The sequence below is a fragment of the Pan troglodytes genome, chromosome 5 (genome assembly GCF_028858775.2).
Source record: "Pan troglodytes isolate AG18354 chromosome 5, NHGRI_mPanTro3-v2.0_pri, whole genome shotgun sequence".
NCBI classification, from domain to species: domain Eukaryota; kingdom Metazoa; phylum Chordata; class Mammalia; order Primates; family Hominidae; genus Pan; species Pan troglodytes.
Genome location: NC_072403.2, coordinates 53635268 through 53662611, shown reverse-complemented (window position 1 = coordinate 53662611; position 27344 = coordinate 53635268). Strand labels below are relative to the sequence as shown.

At 36.5% G+C, this 27344-nt stretch overlaps 1 protein-coding gene across 1 annotated transcript in view; it reads right to left on the bottom strand.

Annotated features, from left to right (window-relative positions):
- Window positions 1-5534, bottom strand: part of OPN5 (opsin 5) — a 29832-nt gene extending 24298 nt beyond the window's left edge. Inside the window, exons 1-2 of the mRNA XM_016955653.2 lie at window positions 5405-5534; window positions 954-1073 (exon numbers count right to left, since the gene is read on the bottom strand). Coding sequence (XP_016811142.1) covers window positions 954-1073; window positions 5405-5534 — 250 coding nt within the window. The remainder of the gene's footprint in view (window positions 1-953; window positions 1074-5404) is intronic.
- Window positions 5535-27344: the final 21810 nt, after the last annotated feature.

Genomic DNA, 27344 nt, shown 5'->3' with positions numbered 1-27344 from the left:
GAAACTACTAACAAGTTTCTAATGGTAAGAGGAGCTGCTGTGTACTGTTCAAACAAATTACCCTACTCTAATGACCTAAAACCATAAGCTAAATAGCAGATGTTGGGATTCAAAGACAGATTAGAGTCCATCTAAGCAACTCTGAAGTTGTATAGAAGAAAGTGAAGAATGATTTATTTAAAATGGTTCCTATTTTTTAAATTGAATTATAGTGAAGGAGAAATTTTTTTCCAACTCCTTGCCATGTTATTAGAGAAGTGAAAAAGAAGCCAGTGGTTCTCAATTTTGGCCACACATTAACATACCTGTAGATTCTCATTTTAAATATCCTGATGCCCACGTAACACTGTCAACCACTTAATTCAGAACTTCCCCAGATGATATTTTGTGAGTTGCATTTGAGGACCACTGAACCAGAAGCTTCCTATGCTTGTGATATGTCACTAAGTCATGATTACATATATCATCAGCAGGGCACCTCTTTCCTCTTCCTACATTCACCTCTCAACTGCCTTCAACTGTCTTCAACTGTCATTTACCCTTCGAGATTCCTTTGTTGATGTTTATTTTAATCAGACTTCCATAAGGGTTGAAGAGGTGTAAAGAAGCTTAAAATACTGACCTGGGATTTGCCTCCTGATTTCTGATTTCTGAATCATTTAGCCCACTACACTTTGAGACATCTGAGGTATCACATATTATTTCAAATTGTGCCTTCAGCATCTAACATGCCTGACACACAGAAAAGACTCAATAAATATTAAATGAATAATCTTGTCAGCCGGACAGCACCCCATTGACTTACCACAAAACTCTGAAAGGTGATTTGTGAAGCGAAGAGTGGAAGGAGATGTGAAGGGAAGAGATGTCAGGGGGTGACATTTGAGACAGTGAGTACTTTAGAATGGGGAGTAGTTTAAACCCACAAAGAAAACACAGCATGGTTGTGTTACCTGAAATCCCCAGATCACAGACTGCTAAATTGATAGTCATTATTTCAGCGGGTCTCAGCTTCTTCTTTCGTCTAGAAGACATGTAAAGGACATATCCATTTCCAAATGTGGACAGAATCCCTACGAGGAAAAATAAAAATTCCAATCGTTAAAACTAAGATTTCGAGTTCACTCAGATATGAAACACTTCTCAACTTCAAAAATGGACACCATAGATTTAGAGGGTAGTGAGAGGACTCTAAATAAAAAAATCTAAATTAAGAAGATGAAATAAAAAGCATGAGTTGTGAGTGACAGGCCAATGGGGCAGGAGTCAGGGATTATAAGACTGAACTTACCCAGAAAAAGGCATCGCTAACTTCCCCGCGAGGCTCAGGAAAGTGTGGGAATCCCAATGGTCAGTTCTTGTCCTGGCCCCCAGGGTGGAGTACTTTCCTCAGCCATTTTTATAGATTATTGGCTTTATAGAACTCCCTCCCTCTGATCAGTAGGGTTAAACCCTTAGCTCTTGATAAATTCTGAAGATGAAGCCAACCAAAGAAGGTGTCTTCAGTATCACTGTCAACTCCTAAGGGAGCACCAGTGTTCAGGAGAGGCAGAGGCCAGGTATGACTGGCATAACTCCCTTCAAGAAAATGGACATCTCCCAGAGACGCCCCAGGACTTCCGCCTCTTTGGGAGACATGGACACTGAGTGTCTGGCAGATAGGACAGCCTTCAGCTGCTACTGGACTAGATATCAAGGGTAAGTGGGTGACAATCGAGAACCTGGGCACTGTCCCTCCCACCAAGGGGAGAGAAAGTGACCCTCAACCCACCGAACCTACCAACAATGCCATAAGTGTGTTCCCACTTTTTCATATCCTTTTATTAATGACTAGTTGCCTTTGGCATTACAATGAAACTGTTCGAAAGTTCTTACAAACCCAGTTTAAATCCAAAAAGACCCAATCCCTACTGACTTTATTTAAGAAAAGAATACACCTACTTCCATAGCTTAACATGTAGAGTAGATTTCTTCAGGAATTCTTGCTTCATAGTGTAGCTGTGTATAAATGAGAATCTGGTACAGCTGCCTTTAGTAGTAAGGAATAAGGAGAGTATTAACAGGAGAAACCCAGAGTTTTCTATTTTAATTTCTACTTCTCCACCACAATTCATTTTGGGGGCAAAGAAAGAAATGTGTGATTCAGCTGATGGTATGAAACCACCAGGAACTAACTGCATTGTGCTCTTAGGAAATTCTGACTCCCTGGAGTCAGTGCTGCTTAATGGTCCATTAAAACCTCTTTAGCTTTCATAAAGCAGAAGAAGAGAAAAATAAAAGAGATTACGGAGTTCCAGAGCAAACCAACTAAAATGAAACAGGTCTCACTCAAGGAAACCGGCTAGGAAAGCAAAATGTGAAAACGTGGCTTGAAAAAGTATAAACTTAATGCCACCTACTTTGTATCCAAAAAGAGTAAAAACAAGTATCCATTTTCGTTTGATACACAAGGCTCATTGAAACACCTTTCATCTGTCTACATCTCTTTTGAAAATATTTGTTTTCTTACTTTTCCTTCCTTAAATTTTCTTTACTGACCCTGCTTCATAAGGTTTCACCCAGTGCCCAAAGCATTATCAAAAAATAGTCACCTCTCTATTCATTGCATGTAAATTATTCTAACAAGCAGTATATATATGTTATAGATGAGTGTCAGGAAAAAGCAAATTTATTCTTAATATTACTGAAAAGACAACCAGATTAAGAAGATAAAGACCAAAGTGGGGACACTTTTAGATTATCAAATCCTATATCATTTATGGATACAAAAATATCATATATATTAACTGTTAATAAACTTAGTATTTACAATAATAGTAAAAGTGTGGAAGGTAGAAAATGGGTTTGTAATTTATGTCTCCTGTATTTCAAACTCAGATTTATATTGTTATCTTTCCATTGTCTCTTAAGACTTCTAGTATTTAACAAAGCCCACCAAGAATGTTTATTCCACTTTGGCTCCTTAAAAGCAATCTGGACACACACATCTTGGCCAGGCGCGGTGGCTCACGCCTGTAATCCCAACACTTTGGGAGGCTGAGGTGAGCAAATCACTTGAGGCCAGGAGTTCAATACCAGCCTGGCCAACATGGCGAAACCCCATCTCTACTAAAAAACACAAAAATTAGCCAAGCATGGTGGTGCACACCTGTAGCCCCAGCTACTCAGGAGGTTGAGGCACGAGAATTGCTTGAACTTGGGAGATGGAGGTTGCAGTGAGCCAAGATCGCACCACTGCACTCCAACCTGGGTGACAGAGTGAGTCTCTATGTCCAAAAAAAAAAAGGAATCTTGCAACATCTACACTAGCCTATTCTAGGAGAGTGAAAACCAGACACACGGCCAAGTCCAAGAAGTGGATCTAGGGTGAGTCCAAACCCCTCCAGTCGACCCCTCTCCTCACCCTGCGTGACTGTTCTCTAACATACCATTGGCTCCACCTCCCAGTGCCCTGATCCTCCTGAAGCTCCCCCTGTCCAGGGACTCTTTTTGAACCTGTTTTTCTGGCTCCATCTCAGCAAACCCACTGGAATATGATTGTGGACTTTCCTTCCAACTCCATGTGTATCAGGTGGAAAATTCTCCTGATTTCCTCACCCTGGTTGCAATGCTCCCTGCAATCCTCCTGCAATCCTCCCTGCTTAAGATTGGGAATGGACTGATAGGCCTCTCTATTTTGTGTTGTCTGGAGAGATTTGTCAGGTTATTGATGTTACTTTTTAATTCATTCCTTGAAAGTGATGGAGCTATGCTAAATTCAATTGATCAAGTTGCTTATTTTTCTGCCTTTTCTGTTAATTGAAAGTACTTAAGTTTAATAAAAATGCAATGTGGATTTTACAGAGATAAGACAGTCTCTGTTCCAGCAGAATGTTTGCCCATTTTATTCTCTGCTCTATTCCCAGCAACTTAAAACAGTGGCAAAGAGTGGGCGCTCAATATATATTTATGTTGAAAAGAGATGGGGACTCATTTATAAGAAACAGAATTTAAACTAGTAAAACACTAACAACAATAAAGACAAAGACCCAGGGAATCACTTTACAGCAGAATTTGGTTGAATCACATGAGTTCCTTTTGCCTCAAGTACTGACCATAGCGGGATATCAAGTATTTTCTAATGAGTTTTGCTACTTTCAGGAGGTTAAATGAAATTCTTAGCCAGTAATAAATAGATGAGAGAGGGAGAAAAAGAGAGAAAGGGAGGAAGGGAAGAAGGGTGGAAGAGAAAGATAGAAACAAAGAGAAAAGAGAGAGAGAGCAAGTTTGACCCAACATCTGAAAAAATTAAAGGCAAACAAACCTAAAGACATAACCCACCTTCACACTGGTCACCCAAATTTAAAACAACAATTTTAAATTTAAGAAAAGTATGGTTTCGTTTCTTAAATTTAAATAGGTGGTTAAATTAAATCCTAACTGTCTAGATTAGTGCTATCCAATATAAATGTAATGTAAGCCAGAAATGCGAGCCACATATGGATTCTAAAATTTTCTGGTAGCCACATTAAACAAAGTAAAAATTTACAAAGTAAAAATTTAATTTATAAATTTAAAATTTACAGTACATTAATTTTAATAATATATTTTATTTAGCTTAACATACCTAAAATGTTGTATGTTCAACATGTATTTAATTTTTACAAATTATTAATGAGATATTTTATACCACTTTTTGTTGTACTGAGCCTTCAGTATCTGGTGAGTATTTACACTACAGCAACTTTCAATTTGGAAAAGCCACATGTGGCTACTGAATGAATGAGATCATGCAGTCTAGAAGCAGGTGCACCCTTTGGTCAATTATGCACAAAAATCTTTTGACCCCGGACTTTCTTCCATTTATCACCAACACATTTTTCAACTCTCACCAAAATGGCTTAGCTATGTTGGTGCAACTTTACTTTTAGGTGAAGTAAACTCAGTGTTTCTGCCATTACTATAGTACTATAGCACAATAGTACAATTGAGTTTTGCACAGTTGTGAGAACAGGAGACTGACCTAGATTATTTTTAAAGCCCATTCTCAACCTAAAATCTTATGATTATGTCAAAAACATTATTTAAAAAGCACTCTGTTTAAATAAAATATCATTATCATTAATTTTGGTATTCAGAAAGTAAATCTACTCCCAAAGTAACCAAAATGAAATGGATAAATAATTTTGCTGTAAGAGTTCTTGGATTATCAATGGAATTTTATTCCTAATAATAATGATAATAAAGAGTCATTTCTAAGAAACATTTATTGAATGCCATAATGCCATTCCATCTTCTGCCTTTCCCCACTCTTCGCCTCCACTAAACTATCCACTTAAGTATCAGAATCCTTTCACAAAATTAACATATCAGCCCATGAATTTTCTAAATGCAGCCTTTGCACAGAAGAATTAAGGAAGCTTACCAATTATTGTTAGGTAAAAGCCAGCCACTAAATCCGCTTCCCAAGAAAGTTTGGAAGCAAAAGGATCCCCATCTCGAAGGTAATGGGGCAGGCGCTCGTCCTGAGGCAGGGCAGTGTGATTTAACGCCATTCTGTTCTCGAACCACGAGGGATCTGAAAAGCAAACCAGTAGAGATCTCAGCAGACCTGAATAAGCCAGCTTGAACCATTTCATAATCGTGGCTCCTGTTTTAAAACAAAAAGCAAGTTCCCAGGGTCATGCATGATTCTCTAATTAATAACTGGTAAAAATTTTAACATTTTTTCCAATGATCCAATTATGTCATTACTCAGTTATTCGGTTGGCAGATTATCCAAGCCTTCATTTTCTCCTCTGTTTTCTCATGCTACTCTTTGAGCCACTTCTTTTCTCCTTGGGGTGATTAAAAGGTTGAAGGCCAAACTGTGCAATTTACTGTTTCTTAGCAATTTTTGTAAAGGTCTGAGCAGGAAATGATATTGTATGGAGTGTGCACACATACACACACACACACACTATATATATAATTTATATATATAAATTATATATAATATATAAAAAATTTACATATGTATATATATAACTTGTCAGAATATAGTATTTTTTGATTATCCAGATTTCCCAGAAAATCATTTCCATTGTACATTCAATGAGGTTTAGAGTTTTGTAAGGAAAGAAATAGAGCATTCAGTACAAAGGAACATGGACACTTAATTAATTGAAGCTAAGACCTAGGTGATTGTCAAAGTGATCTTGAAATTTGGAGCTATTTAGAAAGGATTCAAGCTGGGTTGTAACTCACAGGCACATCCACAGGAAGATTTGTTTCTCAAGTTTCCTAGAGCAGAAAGCAATTTCATTATTTCTCACCACTGCCCCAAATCCATACTTTCTATTTGCTCATTTATGCTTCTGGATGAAATCTTGAGCATTGAGGAATTTCTCAGATACACAGGTCTTAGTACTGTTTCTTTTGAATTGGAGTTTTAAAAGGTTTACACAGAGTCTTTGATGGGCTTTCTGCAAAAATAAAAGTCACATGATATCCCTCATCCTGAAACTTGGAGTCGTGTGTTGTTCTTCAGATAAAGTATGCTGCTGATGTTAAAACTTCCTTTGGAAGGGTCATTCCTTTGGCATGATTGTTCCTATTTGTTTTGAAAGGGGAAGAAATACTAATGTGGCTGTTTCTCTTTTGAACTTGCCTATTTCAAATCGAACCAACAGATGTCACTGTTCAGCTCTCTAGGCAACAATTTCGGGCATTATATGAGACAGCAAGTGGAACACAGAGCTGTGTGCCCCACAGGCGGTGACAGGGTGATCGGCACATATCTAACCGTGTAATTCACCTTCGCAAAAGACATGAATTTAACCCCTTTCTAACTGCCAACTTACAGCTTACAGAGGAAGGCTAGTGACCCTTTCAGTGGCCAGTTGGCTGAAACTACAGTCTCCTACACACAGTTTGAGGACAGTCAGGTGCTAATGTTCATTCCAAATCCTTCTCCCTGAGATGGTTAGAAAGCTGTAGGAGAAATCTTTGGCTGCCAGATGCACCACATCCCAAGACCTACCCCAAGTGAAAGTTTATCTTTACCTTTCAAACTCCTGATTCCCCTTTGACTGCCTCTTGTTCTGGTAAACTCTCTCCTCCCCAAAGATTGCCCCCGCCCAACTGGCTGTCCAGTCCTGTCCTCCACCTTAGCTTCAGCATCATAAGATGAGGGTTGGAGTCCAGCTGTGATACCCACCCTCTGATCTTGAGCAAATCATTTAAACTTTCTGAACTGCAACCACTTCATCTGTAAAATGGGCCGTCTCCTTCTTACCCGTCACTCATGCTTGTTGTAGGAGCAATAGGATATTGGACTCGAAAGCATATTATGAATGGGGGGTCCTGTTTATTTATTATATGCTGAGATGCTTACTTTTCCCAAACTTGCCTATCCATCAAGATATAGCTATTGTATAAGAGATTTCCTCAGGGTCCCATGCTGAATCAATGGATGCTTGTGTGTTAACTCAAGTATTCACTGAACATCTACTATAAACCCAGCATTATGAGATAGGACAACAGAGGTTTTACCATGTTATCTAGACTTAGGGAGGGTATCTATCATTTTCTGGACAGAGAAAAGATGCAACTAATGGTCAGAAAATATAATAATAATACAAGAATATAAAACAATAAAATGCTGCTTTACTCGGTTTTAGACAATTTTTTTTGAGATAGGGTCTCACTCTGTTGCCCAGGCTGGAGTGCAGCGATGTGATCAGTGCTCACTACATCCTCGACCTCCTAGGCTCAGGTGATCCTCCCAACTTAGCCTCCCGACTAGCTGGGATCATAGCGCACGCCACAACACCTAGCTAATTTTATTATTATTATTATTATTATTATTTGTAGAGACAGTATCTCTCTATGGTGCCCAGGCTGATCTCAAACTCCTGTCCTGGGCTCAAGGGCTCCTCCCACTTTAGCCTCCCAAAGTCCTGGGATTACAAGTGTGAGCCACTGAACCTGGCCTAGACAATAATTTTTAAAGCAAGGAAATAATACTATTTTCTGAGGAATTAACTAGATTGTGTGTGTAATATCAAGAATTGTCCTTCTATATCGAGAAGTACCCAGGCCTTGCACAGCCTAAGACTCGATATGTTAATAATGAAAATGATAACATAAAACTTCACTTGAGCCCCCAAGGGGCTTTAATAAACAACGAAAACAGTAGAGAATATTTTCAGTAAGAAAATGACATGAGCCAAGATTTGGAGGAAAAAATGAACATAAAGTGTATAAGGGATGGAAAAAGAGTGGTTCCATGGGAACAGAGTTCATCATGGAGAGAAGTGGTAGCCATCTTGGCTTGGTAAAATGGGATCTTGTCCTGTAGAGCCTTGCCTGCCTGGCAGAAGAGTTGCTTTTGACATATCATATGTGGACTTATTTTTTTTCTGACACTGATCAAAATTAATGCTATTGTTTAAGTTTGGAAATACAGTGTTTGAGAGTTTCTAGTTCTTTTCAAAGACACAACTTAGACACAACTCTTCCTAAGGAACACTGCGAGAAAGAGGCAGAGAATCCTAAATACATGGTTATTTGGGAATTCTTTTTTTTTCCACTCTTCTTTATACATTACAAACTCATTTTTCAACTTCACACTTTACACATATTTTCCCCATATGTAATTTGTGTTCCATTTCTTCTCAGTCTATCCAAATTCCACTTGACCTTCAAGCTTTTATCCAAAGCCTACATCCTTCAGAATATAAAACTGGCTCCTTCAATCACTACTAAAATACTCCTAGGAGAAATTAATCCACTTAATTTACTTAATTCTCCCTCTGGTTTACCTACACATGAGTAAAATAACTTTCAGTTCATAAAGAAATTAGAGGTACCAGTGCATAGTATGGGATCATTATCATTATTTTGTTGAGGCGCTATTTCATCATTGATACAGAATTATACTTTTTGCTAAAAACACACTATAGCAATGCAACCATCATAAATATTTTTGCAGAACACTAACTGTACTACTTGAAATAATAAATGCAACACATAGTCATGACTGTATTTGTTCAGAGATATGTTTTAGAGAGTTTCTTTTTCAGTATTGAATGTGCCTGAATTACCTCATTGTGTAAATAAAATAGTCATTTGTCCATTCCTTCCCTCTTTTACCTCCTGTATTTGAAGATTGCCTACCACCCATAGTAGATAGATGCTGTCCTATCTACCTTCCCAGGTGGTCAGGGCCCTCAACACCACATCCCCCAGTTCCCTGGGATGGCATCCTATGATCAAACCAATGGTTCCCAATCAGCTGCATATCTGAATCTCTTATGTACTTATTTTTTATTTTTTGTATATTGTTATTGTTGTATTTTGTATTGTAGCTATTCTTTAGGTACTGTAGTCTGGGTACAACTTCCAGGGTCTATGATATTATTTCCAAGAGGATCAGTTTGTCGAATTTTGTAACCATGGAAGCTTGCCTTTCTTGCACAATATTTCATGGCACTATTGCTTGGGAAACAACATATGGGGGTTGGAGGAAAGTATCCTGTTTAAAAGTGGAGGAGAAACTAAATGACTTGTCAAAATTTCTGCTGAATTTATGATTCTGTGAAAGATATAAATGAAACTTCTTGGAGTAAGTTGTATGTGATTATTCATGTTAGCATAATCCTTTAAGCCATAAAATATACTCCACTGCTCTAACATCTGCTAATCAACGGTCTTTTGGACCATGAATAAAGCTTCCTAAGACTGTTCTCATAACAGCTTATTACAGAAAAAGCTGAAAACATCTCCACTCTTCATCACCCATAAAAGTTTTAAATATCTTTTGAGTTACTAGAATTAACCTTTTAAAATCCTGTATTATTCCACAATGAAAAATTAAAGAACATCTTTAGATGTAGCCAGAAGTCCTCATGTCCAAATTGAATGGACTTACAAATAGGTATAAGCAAATACGGAAAAGAGAATAGCACAGGTTCCCCTCCTAACAGGAAATAAACACAAGTTCGTATCAAGAAACAGAGTCCAACTCTGTTAGACTCTATCTAGTATTAAAATTATCTTCAAAAAATATTTGGCAATAAATTTCCCCTTGACCTGCTAAATTTTCCCTGGTTTAATGCAGGAAATACCAAAAAGCATGGGCAGTGTGGAGAGCCACTTATGCAAAGTGAAAGTGACCTGCCCAAAATGGTCTTCTCCACTGGCCTGCTCTGGCTTCTGAAACTTTTGCCATTTTTTGCCTGAAGCATCATCACCACGAAATTTCTTTCCAGGGATATACTATCTGAGAACATGAAATTTGAATCTACCGGAATCCATGAAAACTTCAACATAAAGTAGTTTCTGAAATTAGTTACTTGAAACCTAGTAGAAGCCAGCAGACTTCAAAATAGGTGTAAGATGGTGCAGAGGAGTAAGTTGGAAACAAACATCGAAGGCCAGGAAATATCCAGGAAGTTAACAAAGAAACACCCACGAACTAGAGAGAAGATGTCCAAGAAAGGTAAGCAGATAATATTCAATATCTCGAGGTAAAATGTGCTCAGTGTTAAGCCTGATAAAATGTAAGTAAGGAAACACAGTTTATTAAAAATTCAGAAATCCTTTAGCTGGTTTACACAGGTCTTTAACAAGTGGGTGATTGCCCATTTCCACTACTGTTCAAAAGGATTACCCACAATAAGCCTACAGGAAAAAGGATTTGTGGTCAGATTCATTTTTATACCAACTTCAGAAATTTGTGCCAGCCCCTAGGCTGGTGTCTTATGATAAGGGACCAACAATTCAGGACTAAGCTTCTTTCACTCAACCCCAGCGAGCCAGCTGGCATGGGCCATGATTGTGTGCAGGGACAACCACAATGAAGACCAGCAAGTTTTCCCAGTCGTCCAGGGACGACCACACTGGAGACCAGTCAGTTTTCCTCTGTTACTCCTTCTGCATGCTAGCCTCTCTCCTGTCTCTATCGACCTTCGGATTTGACCTCCCCATTTGAGCACCACAGTGGTTTCAAGCATCTCCCCTTTCCTTTCCTATCAAAATCTTCTCTAAAAAAATGGAATTGATAAATCTTGTTGACATGGTATGACATTTATAATACATTTTATGGAAAAACACTAATTATCAAAGAGTTATGAAGCATTTTTAAGCGAGAGAAAACTATAGAGAAAGATACCTACAAATATATATGCCAAAGTGTTAAAATATATTTTTATTATGTATAGTGTTAGCATGGTTATGATGTATAATGATGTTAGGGGTAATTCTTTCTTTACTTTTTATTTGGAGAGTGAGGATACTTGGTAATATAGGCACTTTTTTAATTGTTTAAAAATGGCATACTAATTTTGCAATATTGTCTATATTTTTAATAAAGAATTTGTTATAAATTATAACATTAGTGAAATTGCTACACCCATCCATTTATTCATTCATATATTTATTTACCACGGATTATGTGCAGGCGCCTACTCAGTCTATAAATTACTTCCCTTGGAAATTTGCCATTAATGAGATGCCTTACAGAAGCTGAAATTGAAGGTTTTTCTGCGAAAGACCTACTCACAGCCCTGAAGTCTCCCCACATAGGTAAGCAGCTCACATCTGTGCTCTAAGCATGTGCCAGAACTGCCTTGGATGTGTGTCAGCCAGAGGTCACACCTTAAGGATTTTCTTCCTAGTAATTGTGTCTCTTCTTGCTCATGAAGTGTTCTATAAATTCAATAAATTTAAGCTGTGCTCTTCATAATTATTTTTTTCTGTGTCAGCATCTATATGTGCTTAACATGCAATAAGCCATAATGATACCAATAGTGATATGTCATAGATCAATTCTGTATTCCAGTGAAAAGATTTGGATTATTTTTACATCTATTATATAAGAATATAGTGTTTTTCTTTTATACATGAAAAGAAAAACCTGAAAGCACCTTGACATGCAAAGTAGCAATCAAGAAATAAAATCAATAGATTGGGGTCTCAAATACCCCAATCCAGGTCTCCAGAGGGGCAACCTTTACCTATTAGCTAGTGCTAATGAGATCCTTGCCTTCTCTACAGGGGGAAATGTTCACAGCCACAAAGAAAACTAGTAATTAGCTGAGGTTTTCTGTCAAACAGAAATGCACATACACTTTTCGGGCTTTTTCTGCCATGGTTCAATATGATGCTAGAGAAGAAAATAAAAGAGTAGTATTTTTTTCAACACACTTAACTAAAAATATGGCAGAAAAGATGGAAAAGAAGGGCAGGAGAAAGGAAGGGAAGTAGGAAGGCAAGAATTTTTTCTCTACAGAACCAAGCCAGCAAAAGAGCAATCAATTCAATTCAATATTTTGTAAGCCTTGTAAAGAGCGGGCAGAGTTGTCTGTTGAAAATAACAACCTCCATGCCAATTTATTCCTAACCGGTTCAGCTTGAAACCAATCGACAAATCTAAGGTAATAGGAGAATTATGAGAAATAGACAGACCTGCTCTAATATTTTCTTAGATTGATAATATTTAAAGTGTCAACTGTCATGTAATGACTACTATTTTATCCAGCTTCTGAATAGTAAGTTTCAAATTAGTTTATGCCCACACTCTCTCCAACCCAAGTCTCTCAAGCAAAAGGGATGAGGTGTAAATTTTTATATAACAATTACTATTGTAATTTCCGGGCCTCAGTATTTCTCTTTCTCAGAATAAGAGGCGCTTCCTACTCAAGTACTAGACAAGGTTGCCCACCTCCTGGCATGGTGTCCATTCTTCTATTTATCTCCCAGGGGACATTGCCTACATCCAAAAGTCCTTCTTAGCAAAGCAATCAAGTAACCCAACCCTCTGCTGATAATGAAAGGGGCCACCTGATCTAAACACTGGCCTAGGAACATGCGGGAAACCATAAACCCCAGAAATGAAACCGGAACCACAGAATTCCCCACAGCATCACCAAGGAATAACAGATCTGCAAATCCTTCTCAAGTTGGAAGCATCTTTGGACATTGTATTTATTGTAGGCAATTTATTTCCTCCTCAGCCCTCAAGAGTATAAAAAGAAACTTGGACAATAATAATAGTAATGTTTGAGAAAAGGGCAATAAATCCCCTAATTTACATCTCAAATTCAAATACTCCAGCTCTGAGCTCCTATATCCATACAGATCATGTTAGCGATGATTTATAATTATTAAGTTGCCCTCAGTAATAATAATAATCAACATGAAACATGCAGAATTTTCAACAATAGGATCTGTTTATTCCTCATCAAAAGGAAATATACAAGTTTACAAAAAAAACTGTGAGGAGCAAAGTGGCTAAACAAAGTGGGCAAAGAAACTCAGATTGCTTCAGAAAAGATCAGAAATTGCAATTTTACAGATTCTCACTATTTTACTGCTGGGTGCATTCTTTATTTTATTCCTGATGTGAAACTCTGCTTCTGAGATGTCTTTTATATGCGTTAGTTGACAGATTGGGCCTAAACCCAACAGTAGGAAAAAAAATCCAATTAACTTCATTAATTACAGTGGTTTTCAGAATAAAGGCTCAGACAGAACAGCTTTAACATGCTCCTAGTTCTCACAGCCGCAAAGAAAAAGAAAGGAAAAAAAATCCCTGAAAATGAATTAAGAGTTATTGTTTCTTTGCCTCGTGTATCATGCATAGGCTATCCTCATAATTCCTTGTAATTGACCATTCAATTCAAAGTCCTATTTTCCAGACAGGAAATCTTAGAAATTCTTGTTTCTTAGTTGGTTTAGCCCCTTGTTAAAACTCACCGATTTAAGAGCCTGCCAGGGGAAGTTTCTTTCCCTGGGCTTCTGGCTGGGTTTGCTCAGGTCTTGCGACTTCTTCCTATTGGTTCCTTCCAGAGCAATACTCTAGTTACTTTGTGCTTCAGCTGATTTTGAACATTATAAGTGAAAGGTATTCATTTTCTAGACTTCCCTGCTCTCTCCACCCCTTTGGCAAAAGGACCAATCATATGTTTGGAAAAAGCAATCTCATCTTATTGAATTATGAGGAGAGATGCAATTTTTGGAAGCTTCACTTATCGGTGATTAAAAAACCACCAGCAGCTATTTGGCCCTTATATTGATCAGAAACAAGAATAATGTTGTCTGCTGACTGTACTTTAAGATACCATATGCTTGATTTTTTTTCTTTTCAGATTTAAAAGTCTCAGGTTAATCATTAAATAATTTATAATTAAATCCTAAAGCCTTTATTATTTATTTCTGGTCTTAGGCTATTTTTTAATCAAGACATACTATCTTTACTTACCTTAATATATAACTGCTTAAGAAATACAACTAAAATAGAAAAAGGAAAACTCACACATCATTTTTTAAACATAAAAGTTAACACTTGTCCTAGCCTGGTTTACGACCCTAAAGGTTTGTCAGGATTGAAAATGCAGTTTTTGTTCTTTGGCATTAAGTCAAAGCCACACGCTGTCATTTCTAGCAGTGAATGACCCTGAATCCTTGTCACTGGCACTGTGCTTAGCGTTTTACATGCATTGTTTCATTTTAGCTTCACAAAAATAATACTGTGAAGAAAGTTACTGTTATTATTGCCAGTTTTTTAACTGACGCCTAATAATTGTACATTTCATGGGGTATAGTGATGTTTCAATACATATAATGTGGAGAGATCAGATCAGGGTAATTAGCATATCCATCATCTCAAACATGTATTATTTCTTTGTGTTATGAATGTTTGCAGCCATAAAGAAAACTAGTGATCAGGTGAAGTTGACTGTCAAGCAGAAATGAATACACACTTTTATTAGATTTAGAGAGGTTAAGTTAGCTTGCACAAGGTCATGCTACTTAGCTCCTAGTACTATTTCATTATATATTTGTTGACTATATCAATGAACAAGACTTTAACCAACACATAGCATTTCTTCAAATAATGTTTTTCATGGAGAAAAGAGGAGACGTTATATTTATGTTAGAGAAAAAATGTAATGTGTCAATAAACACAATCACTTTAGGAAAGCCTCCTAAAACATAAGTTTATTTCAGAACAGCCCTCACAAGAAACATTCCTATCTTTTCCATTATAATCTCAGTTTTAAATATCTTATCCCACCAACAGTAGAATTGTGGTTTTCAAATCACGTGATCCCACAGTTTTTTAAAGTCTCACTATAAGTCATACCTCAGCTCTTCTCCCATCCATTCACTTACCCTCCAACTATAATAGAAATAAGATAATGTGCTTTCAAAAGCCTCAATCTGGAGAGCAGATTTATCTTTCTTGAAAGTTATGTGATTTCTTTTTTTAAAAAAGGTCAAAAATTATTGTTCTCCAAAAAAAGATGCTTAAATAAGAAAAGTAAAAGATGCTTAAATAATTGGGGTAGCGAATGGAGTCAGGAGGAAATAGAGCAAAGAACATTGCCTTCCTTAATTTGCATGTGGATTCTCTACGAACGTCCAGCCAGGCCTGGGTATGAATGTGTGCTTGCCATAAAATTTTGTCTCTGACTGTGGATTTAGCAGACCCAAGCGCCAGGATTAATTATACTGCTTACTAAGTAAATAATTTTACCCCGAGGTCATTGACCTTTTCAACTCCAGTGAACTTTATTTCAACAATTCACTTCTATGGTCATGCCCTAGTCTTGTGCATAACCTTGTACTGCTCCACCTATGAAACAATAAATTCTAATTATCACACCCACTGGCCACAATGTCCTATTCTTCCATGACACCCAAGTGCTCTCATGCCTGAATCTCTGTTGTACCTTAATTGATCACCTCCTTTTGTCTTCAATTTGCTTTCCCTCTTTACATATTAATATCTTAGAACCTCAAGGTCTATTGCATTAGTCACTCAACAAGCTTCACAAATTTCTGATATCCTTAATTTCTTGCTAGATCTGCCCTACAAAACCCAGCTTGAGAATTGTATTAGTCTGTTCTCACATTGCTATAAAGAACTACTTGAGACTGAGTAATTTATAAAGAAAAGAAGTTTAATTGACTCACAGTTCTGAAAGTTGTGCAGGAAGCATGGCTGGGAAGGCCTCAGGAAATTTACACACATGGCAGAAGGCAAAGGGGAAGTAGGCACATCTTCATATGGCAGAGCATGAGAGAGAGAGCAAAGGCGGAAGTGCTACACACTTTTAAACAACCAGATCTCATGAGAACTCACTCACTATCATGAGAACAGCAAGGGGGAAGTCTGCCGCATGATTCAATCACTTCCCACCAGGACCCTCTTAAAACACTGGGGATTACAATTCAACATAAGATTTGGGCGGGGACACAAATCCAAGCCATATCAAGAATTCAGACATTCAATTTCTCTCCTACAACATTTCAGAGTACACTCTATGGAGCAGAGTCTCTACAAAATAGGTTTGTCATAAATTTAGACAACAATACTGTCAGGCTATCCCAAACATATTTTTCTGAAATATCCAGTTCTGAAATGAGATCTCTAAGGTAGCTTTGATGTGGGAAGGGAAAAGAGAGTTTATAGATGTTACCAATTGTCAATTCAAATTAATATGGCCCTTTCTCAACAAACTTTTTGAGCCCTCAGCTTGAACTGGACATTATCTTAAGTGCTGGAAATTTTTTGCTTTCATGGCACTTGCAATCTATATGAAAAGAAAACTAATGACCATAGAAAGTCAGGGTTGCATCCAAGCAGGGGCCCAAGCACTGGGATTCTGAGAAGGGAGACTAACAGTTTGGAAGATATGGCATCTTCAATGCAATTTAGTAGTGGCCATATGACTGAGAGAGTTATATTATCTACCTAAAAGAAATCAGTAGGCCGGGCATGGTGGCTCATGCCTGTACTCCTAGCACTTTGGAAGGCCAAGACAGGTGGATGGCTTGAGCCCAGGAATTCAAGACCAGCCTGGGCAACATGGCAGAACCTCATCTCTACCAAATTATATATATATATAAATTAGCTTGGTGTGGTGGCACACACCTATAATCTTGGTTACTTGGGAAGCTGAGGGGAGGATTGCTTGAGCCTGGGAGGTCAAGTCTGCAGTGAGCCCTGTTCACCTGCCACTGTACTCCAGCCTGGGTGACAGATCAAGATTCTGTCTCAAAAAAAAAAACGAAAAAAAGGAAAGAAATCAGTGTATCCACTATGAGCCAAAAAATCTGCTGGGTGCTGAAGATACAACAGTAAAAAGACAAACATAAAATTTATTTAACTACAATTAAGGAAAGTACCTACCAATAAGCCACTCACAGAAAATAAAACTGTCTCCAAATGTAGTGTCAGCAAATCCCTATTTTAAAGATGGACAAACAGGCCAAGGCCCTCAGTTATTTCTTCTGCAAGAGGAAAGGATTTATCATTCTCCTAATTGATTTTGCACATCAGCTTTCCTTGCAGAGGCTGAGCTAGGTGCTCCATTTTTCATCGTTAGTAAAAGAGAAATACATCTTACCCAACTGTGCAAAACTGCCTGCACTGAGTCACACCAGCCCCAGACTCTAGACCTGGGTGCTTACTCTGACTGCCCAAACCCAGGGAATGAGGAAACCTCTTTGTTAAGGATCAAGTATCTTTATAAAGGCTTCAAAGCCAGTTATTGCTTCACTAAATTCAGCCTCCCTCTCCTCCATTAACCTCTCTCCCATGATGTTTTGTTCATCTACTTAGAAGTAATACTAATTGTTGTACTTTTTTGCAACTACTTATCATTTATGTCCAAATACAATGCAAGATGTTAATGATTACTGAGTCATGTTAGTAAATGTATATCAAGTTAACCATTTATTAATGCACGCATTCATTCAACAATACTTATCAAGCACTTTTCTTAGTCCCTTTCTGTTGCTATGACAGAATACCACAGACTGAGTAATTTTTGAACAATAGAAGTATATTTGGCTCACAGTTCTGGAAGTGAGTAAGTCAAAGATCAAAGAGTCACATCTGGAAAGGACCTTCTTGTGTCATTACATGGCAGAAGGTATCACACAGTAAGGAAGGGCAAAAGAGGGCAAGAGCATGCAAGACAGAGAAAAAGAGAGAACCGAACTTTCATGATAACTAACCCACTTCCACGATGATAGCATTAATCCATTCATGAGAGTGGAGCTCTCATGGCCTAATCACCTCTTTAAGGCCCCACCTCTTAATACTGTCACAATGGCAATTCCATTTCAACATGAGGATGGAGTTCAGCATTCAAACCATAGTAGCACCTGCAATGTACCTGGCACTCAGAAAATGAACAAATGGACAAATAAATATATAGAAAGTCAAATGGTCATAGTATAATGGAGAAAAATAGAGCACAAAGAAGAGAATAGAAAATGCCAGGGGCTGGGGTGATGGTAGAGAGTCATTGTTTTATTAAAAGTGGCCAGGGAGGACTCACTATAAAAGTGACATTGGAGCAGAATATGAAGAAAGTGAGAGGGCAAGCCTGAAAGACATTTGGGATATGAAATTTCCAGGCAGAGAAAGGAGCAAAAATAGTAAAAATTTCAAAATAGTTAGCTATAATAAAACTTAAAGATTGCACTAATTTATTTATCAAATAATTTGTTATGGGGCAGTAAGGTTCAGAGTAATTCTTATGTAGAGCTTAAAATGATTTAGATAAGTTCAAGTTTGTGCCTAGCTAACACAGAGCAGTCCTTTGAAACTGTGGACTGAGGGAGTATAGATACAGGCTAACATCCTGGGGGTTAAAAAACAACTAGATATATTATTAGTTGCAGCTCAAGTGACATGTCCAATATTTCAGTTTAGTTGATGCACAGTATTTTTGCTTCCTGTGTGGAAAAAAATTCATTGAAATGGCTTTTTGCAATGATTCTTTCCTTATCTAAAAGAAGGGGCAATTCTTTATCTTTTCTGATACTCACGTTTATATGCGAAGGCCCAGGGAAGTAGCGTTGACTTGCAATCATCTGCCCAGGTGTCCCTGGTGGTAAATCAAAGTAACAGAGAAGATTAAGAAAAAATGAATGGACAAGAAAATCTTTCTTTATCAAATCGGGAGCCCAAGGATTAAGAAAGATCTTATATCAAAAAGTTGTATTGAAAGATCAGACAAAAAGTACCATGACTAACGATCTGAAGAATTTAGAAGCAAGAGAAAAGAGATAAAAGTAACCAATTCCTACTCTTTTCTTTTTTCCATGAGGGAATGACACACTATCAAGTCTCACTGTACAGTACCTCAGCAATGTCAGCCTTCATCAAGACTTTGCCTACTGGTTACAATGCTAGCATGGAACTCTTCTCCTTCCTTCATTCAACAAATATTTACTGAGTACCTTCTGAGTATGCTTCCAATACTATGCTTGGCCCTGAGAACACAATTGTTGAGCAAAAGATATGGCCTACATCCTAATTAATTTTTCTGTCAGGCAGAAGAGACACATTTTAAAAAAGCAGTTGCAAGTTTTACAAAGAAGAATTCAAGATTATGTGGGAACATAGAAAGGGGAACATATATCAGTGAATAAATGGAAAAAGAAAATGTAGTCCATATACACAAGGGAATACTCTTCAGCCTTAAAAAAGAGGAAAATTCTGTCATTTGAGACAACATGGATAAACCTAGAGGACATTATATTAAGTGAAATAAGACAAATGTAGAAAGAAAAATACAGAATGATCTCACTTATATGTGGAATCTAAAACAGTTGATCTCATAGAAGTAGAGGGTAGAATGTTGGTTTTCAGAGGTTAGGAGCAGGGGAGTTGGGCAGATGTTAGTCAAAAAATTTAAACTTTCAATTAGACAGGAGGAATAAGTTCAAGATATATATTGAATATCATGGAAACTATATTTAATAACAATGCTTTGTGTTCTTGAAAATTGCTAATGAATAGATTTTAAGTGTTCTCACGACAAAAAAAAAAATGAGGGTAGTACATATGTTGATTAGCTAGATTTAGCCAGTCCATAATGTGTGCATATTTCAAAATGACGTCATGTACACAATAAATATACAAAAGTTTTGTCAATTAAAAAACTTTTAATAAATTTATTTTTAAGAAAATAAACATAAAGGGAAAGAAACCTGGAAACATAAATCACAAAGCAATAAAGAGCAACAGAAATGTAATTATATAGGTAACTATTATTTAAATCTCCCAGAAGTATAATTGTTCAGGCAAAAATAATAAAAATATAGTATGAGATTAATAGTGTGTGTGTGTGCATATATATATGTGTTCACTAAAGTGAACATAAAGAACACAAAGGAGTCAAATGAAGAAATGCAAGTGTAATATTGTAAGGTTCTTATGACATATGTGTAGTATCTATGTAGACTGTGATCAGTTAAAGATATATATTAATCCCTAAAGCAACAACCAAATTAACAAAACAAAGAGTTGTAGCTAATAAGCCAACAAAGGAAATAAGATGACATCATAAAAGAAGAAATGAAGAACAAAGAATAAATGCTGTATTGGTCAGGGTTCTCTGGAGAACCCTGATATATATATTTTATATATATATATATTCTTATATAATTGTTATAATGTGTGTGTTACTTATACAGTGAGCAAGAAAGACAGAGAGATCAGTTTATTACAAGGAAATGGCTAATGCATTTACAAAGACTTAGTAGTTCCAAAATCTGTAGTCAGCAAGCTGGACACCCAGAAAAGCCAATGGTTTAAGTTGCAGTCCAAGAGCAAATCTAAAGGCAGGAGAAGACTGATGTCCAAGCTCAAAGACAATCAGACAGAGAGTCTTCCTCTACCCACAGGAGGGCTTTTTTGTTCTATTCAGACATTCACTTGATTGGATGGAATCCATTCACATTAAGGAGAGCAATTTGCTTTACTCGGTCTACTGGTACAAATGTTAATTTCATCCAGAAACACCTTCATACACCCAGAATAATGTTTGGCCAAATATCTGGATATACTATAGCCCAGTGAATTTGACACATAAAATTAACCGCCATGGATGGGATAAGTAGAAAACAAATAGCAAGATGAGATACTTAAATTTAACCATACAAATAATTACATTAAATGTAAATGGTCCAAACACCAAAACTAAAAGGCAGATACTGACAGATTAGATTAAAAAATACCTAATGTAAATGACGAGTTAATGGGTGCAGCACACCAACATGGCACATGTATACATATGTAACATACCTGCACGTTGTGCACATGTACCCTAGAACTTAAAGTATAATAATTTTTAAAAAAAGTTCTTACCCTTTGGAGATATTCCTGTGACTCCAATAATAATAAATAGGTAATAAATGCTCAGAGTATATTGTGAAAAAAAAAAGAGCTAACTACATGCTGCCTACAAGAATTGCACTTTAAATATAAAGACATAAAAAGTATTAAAAATAAAGGCTAAAAAAGAGGTATATCATGCTAACACTGATCAAAAGAAAGCTAGAGTGACTATATTACAATCAGAAAAAGTAGATTTCAGAGCAAAGAAATTTGCAAGGGATAAGGAAGGTCATTTTGTAATAATACAGGGATTAACTCTTCGAAAGGACATAAATGCGTAACATAATATAGAAAGAAAAAGTTTACATATCAATGGCCTAACGTGCCACCTTAAGAAACTAGAATTTTTTAAAAGGCAAATATAAACAGAAGAAAAAAATAAAGCTAAAAATAAGAATCAATGAAATAGAAAACAGAAAAACAATAGAGAAAAAAAGACACCATTAATGGTCATTAAAATATTTCTTGAAAAAAAAAGTCTATGGAACCATGTATTCAATGGAATTCTCCTCAGTAAATGATTGAACCACGGGAATATTCCTGGGCCCCACTGAGGATTTTTTAATTCAAGTCCAGTTATGCATATTTAAAACACCTCTGCTAACTCTGATGAAAACACATCCACAATTAAGAACTATTGACTTACGTCAAATAAAACTATATTTGTCCTTGATTTATTTTCATATCAATGTGAAGATATAATGAGACAGAGTTCCAATAAAATCAATAATGCTTCAGAAATGGACATGTGTGAGCAGTGACAAAACATAAGAATAGTGAGAAATCATTAGCACATGCAACTCTTCCACATTACAACATGCCTCCAACTACAGTGTAAGAGGCCATCCATGACAACCCAGCATGACAGTCCGGTGTCTTTCTGGTAATTGCTACAAGCATGATGGAATATGAAACACAGCAAAACATAGTTAGTTACATGTTATAAAATACCAGAAAGAGTCACTAGGTTTTTAAATAGTCAGAATAGACAAATTTCTCATCAAAAGAAACAAAGATTAAGTAGCACCTCATGGAGAGATTTATCATTATCACCTCAAGGAAATGTTTTTCACCCAATGACTAAGATGATAAACTTTAAAGTAATGGTGATGATAGTAATAATAACTCTTACTGTTTCTTAAGTGGCTACTATATGACAAACCCATACTTATGTGTGTATAGACATATATATTTATATCTCTAATATAAATATATATAAATTTTATATATTATATATTATAAATTTAGATTACATGTATATATAGACAGAGAGAAAGAGGTGGGGGAGACTGTATTTGCCTAATAGTGATGTTTACCTTGTAAGTATGAGTAAGGAAACAGCTTGGGTCTCAAAAGCTAAATTCACAAGGCTTTTTAATGCTAGATCAACATGCCAATCACAACCATATTTTAGTTTATTAAAAGTAATTATTTCTTGCTTAGACCCCATAAAATTCCATGAAATACCCTGGCTTATCAGTTGAAGACCCAATGGTGGGGAGAGGGTGGGCAGGAAGAAGGCTGCGCATGTGTTCCCTCCAACAATCCTAAATAGGAGCTTCTAAACCACTTGCAGATGGGAAAATAAGTGTTTTTGACATGTCATCCACCCACCTTCACCCTCTAAGATTCCTGCCAGAATGAAGCAGTGAGGAAGACAGTGAATCAAAACTAGCTGATGTGTGATAGGCCCATTCTTGAGTTCTAGTGCAATTCCCTGGAAAATGTGTAAATGCTGAATGTGGTGATTAAATGACATACAAAGCATGTCAGTTAAAAAACTTGAAAAAGAACTGTGTGGGTGTGTATTTTGAAGGAAATTTCTAAAAGTTCTTATCAAATTGGCTCTCTGAAGATTTACAGGGAGCAAAGTCAGGAATACTTCCCTTCAGCAAAGAGTTGCAATCAGGAAGAAAGTGAGCAAGGTGAAGTAAATGATATTTTAAGACATGGTTATTTTAGTACCAAATGAAATTTCCATTCAGATATAATTTGCAAACCCCTCGGGTGACACTTCCATGCAATGAAATAATACTATAATGACACAATGACAGAATTTTCTAAATCTATCAACCCTTAAAATTTAACAGTGAGCAGAATTTTCCCAACCTCTCTCTTGCCAATTGAGGGCATAAATATGACAGTTAGTCAGCTAGTAGCTGTGGGCATCATGAACTACTACATAATGATGTCTGAGCAATATATTTCATTTACACATTTTATATAAACTTTCTTACAAACTGTTGAATTCCATGCAGCTTATGCAAACACTTCTTGTTTCTTTCTGTTTTCTAGTTACATTATTTATATTGACTGTAATAATGTACCTTATAAAGAATGAAAACTGAAAACAGGAATAATCAAGAAAGTTCTCTAAGCACACAAACATAGATACAAATATGTGTATCACAGAATCTGTTAGATCAGATCCATGTACCTAATTACTCTTACTTTAGACACAGTTCTAACAAGCTTAGGTTTCTGGCTCCCTGCCTAAAGAGTGTTGGAAAAAAGAGGTTAAAAGTACAACCATTGTGGAAGACAGTGTGGCAATTCCTCAAGGATCTAGAATCAGAAATACCATTTGGCTCTGCAATCTCATTACTGGGTATATACCCAAAGGATTATAAATCATTCTACTATAAAGACACATGCACACGTATGCTTATTTCAGCACTGTTGACAATAGCAAAGACTTGGAACCAACCCAAATATCCACCAGATAAAGAAAATGTGGCACAAATACATCATGGAATACTATGCAGCCAAAAAAATGATGAGTTCATGTCCTTTTCAGGAACATGGATGAAGCTGGAAATCATCATTCTCAGCAACTAACACAAGAACAGAAAACCAAACAATGAATTTTCTCACTCATAAGCGGGAGTTGAAAAATAAGAACACATGGACACAGGAGGGGAACATCACACACCGGGGCGTTTCAGGGGGTTGGGGGCTAGGGGAGTGGTAGCATTAGAAGAAATACCTAATGTAGATGACGGGTTGATGGATGCAGCAAACCACCACGGCACGTGTATACCTATGTAACAAACCTGCATATTCTGCACATGTACCCCAGAACTTAAAGTATTATTTAAAAAAAAATTAGGTAGCACAATATTGGTGTTAAACAGATTTAAATTAAAATTAACATTGAAAAGAAAAAAAAAAAGAAGAGAGAAACCAAGGCTTAGAGAGTTTAAGTAATTTACCCAGAGGAGAAAAGGGTATAAGTGGGACTGGAACCAGTCATTTCAAACCTAGGTCAATGACATTCTTTGGGGGAAAAGAAAAATAAAAAACTAGATCTTTGTCATTGCTGCTGTTTTCAAAAAAAAAAAACACAGGTAGCATAATATCCTCAAGGTTAACCATATTGTACCATTTGACAGGATTTTCTTCTCCTTTGAGGCTAAATAATACTCCATTGTATGTCTATACAACGTTTCATTTATACATTCATCCTTCAATGGGCATTTAAGTTCTTTCCACCTCTTGGCTATTGCGAATAATGCTGTAATTAATAAATATGGTAATGCAAATATCTTTTTGAAATCCTGTTTTTAATTCTTTTGGATCAATGCCCAGAAGTGGAATTACTGGATCAAATGGTACTTAAATACAAATACTGCCTGATTCCACTTTTGTGATGTATCTAAAGTAGTCAAACTCAAAAGAATGAGAAAATCAAATGGTGGTTGCCAGGGGGCTGAGGAAAGGAGGAAGTGGGGAGTTGCCGTGCAATGGATATAAATTTTAGTCATGCAGGATGCGTAAGTTCTAGAGATCTGCTTTACAATTATGTGCATATAGTTGGCAATACTGACTGTACACTTAAAAATTGGTTAATCCCATATTATGTGTTCTCACAATAATAATTTTTTATGTACAGAAGTAAACTAGAGGTATCAAACGCAGATGCAAGATGTGATTGCAACAGCCACTTTGGAAGACAGTTTGGCAGTTTCTTACAAAACTAAATGTACTTTTACCATACAATCCAGCCATTGTGCTCCTTGGTATTTGCCCAAATGAATTAAAAACATGCCCACACAAAAACCTGCACACAAATGTTTATGGCAGTTTTATTCATCATTGCCAAGACTTAAAAGCAAACAAGATATCCCGTAGTAGGTGAATAAATAAATAAACTGTTGTACATCCAGCCAATTGAATATTATTTGGCATTGAAAAAATGAGCTATTAAGCCATGAAAAAATGTGGAGGAAACTAAATGCATATTACTAAGTGAAAAAAGCCAATCAAAAAAGGCTTTTCATTATATTATATCATATTACATTATATTATATCATATTACATTATATTATATCATATTATATTATGTATATTATATTATACATACTGTATAATGCCAACTATATGACACTCTGGAAAGGGCAAAACCATGGAGACAGTAAAAATGTTAGTTATTGCTAGGGGTTAAGGGAGGGGAGAGACGAATAGGAGGAGCACAGGATTTTTAGGACAGTGAAACTACTCTGTATGATACTATAATAGTAAATACATGTTATTACACATTTATCAAAACTCACAGAATGTACAATACCAAGAGTGAGCCTTAATGTAAGCTACAAACTTTGGATGAGTATAACATGGCAATGTAGGTTCATCAATTGTAAAGGTACCACCCTGGTGTGGGATGTTGACAGTGGAGGAAGTTGTGCATATGAGAACTTTCTGTACTTTCCACTCAGTTTTGCTGTGAATCTAAAACTGCTCTAAAGAAATAAAATTTGACTGGGCTTGATGGCTCATGCCTGCAATCCCAGCACTTTGGGAGGCCAAGGCGGGTGGATCATGAGGTAAGGAAATCAAGACAATCCTGGGTAACATGGTGAAACCCCATCTCTACTAAAAAAACACGAAAAATTAGCCAGGCGTGGTGGCGGGCACCTGTAGTCCCAGCTACTCAAGAGGCTGACGCTGAACCCAGGAGGCAGAGGTTGCAGTGAGCCGAGATTGCACCACTGCACTCCAGCCTGAGTGACAGAGCAAGACTCCGTCTCAATAAAAAATAAATAAATAAATAAAATTTATTAATTAAAATGTATTAAATAAAATGTATATAATTACTTATATAATCTACTATATATAATAAAATAAAGAATTCCTAAAAATAAAAATTCAGAGATACTGAGGGTCAAGATCAATAGCTCTGCATATTGAGATGGACCCTAGGTGAATCAATGTATTACAGGACAATGCAATTATAAATAACTGATATTCACAATTACAGTTTTAACTAACCATTACACAAATATGTATTGAGCATTTTCCAGATGACAAACACTGAAAAGAGAGAAGATGTGGCTTGTGGTGATGTCAGTCATTGGGCTTTTAGTCCAATAACAGCAGAAAAATTAATATGTACAGCACATTACACAATAAGGTTAGAAAATTCCAGTGAGTTCCATATGTATGATTCTTGGGAGCTCAACCTGAAACCGTCAAAGACTGCTTAAGGTGAGATGATTTCAAGTGTGAGAACTTAAAGGATAGCTAAGATTTAAATAGAAGTATACTGTAGTGATTATTAGCATAGCTCCTGGAATCCGATGTCCTGGGTTCAAATCCCAGCTCCACTACTTGCTAGTTGTATGCCTTTAAGGAAGTTACTTAAGATTAAATGAGTTAATATAGACCAAATGCTTAAAATAGTGCATAGGAGAGTGTGCTGTCAAAATTTAAATAGGAGGGTGATGAGCGTGAATGAACCTAAAAGATGTGTACAAAATGAACTATGTGATCCATGTCGTCAGGCTATAATAAACAAATCACTGTATATGTGCATCCACTCACACAGGTCTGCATGCTAATAATAAATCTGATGTGTTGAAGAAACCTCACAAAACTAAATGGTTAAAAAACAAATAGTGCAGAGAATTCACTTACGACAAATACATGGGTTCCAATACCAGGTCTGGCTAAATGACCTTAAGATGATACTGAAACTCTAACCTCTTTTCTCCATGAGCCAAATGGATAACAATATAATACCTGTGTTATGGGGTAGCTGTGAAGAATAAATAACATTTGACCTGTAAAGCACAGTGCTTAACAAAATTATTACTAATTTTCTGGTTAACTAAAGGAAGAGAATCTCTTTGATTGCAATGATTTTATTTAAAAAGTCCTTCGAAATATATTTATCTACGTC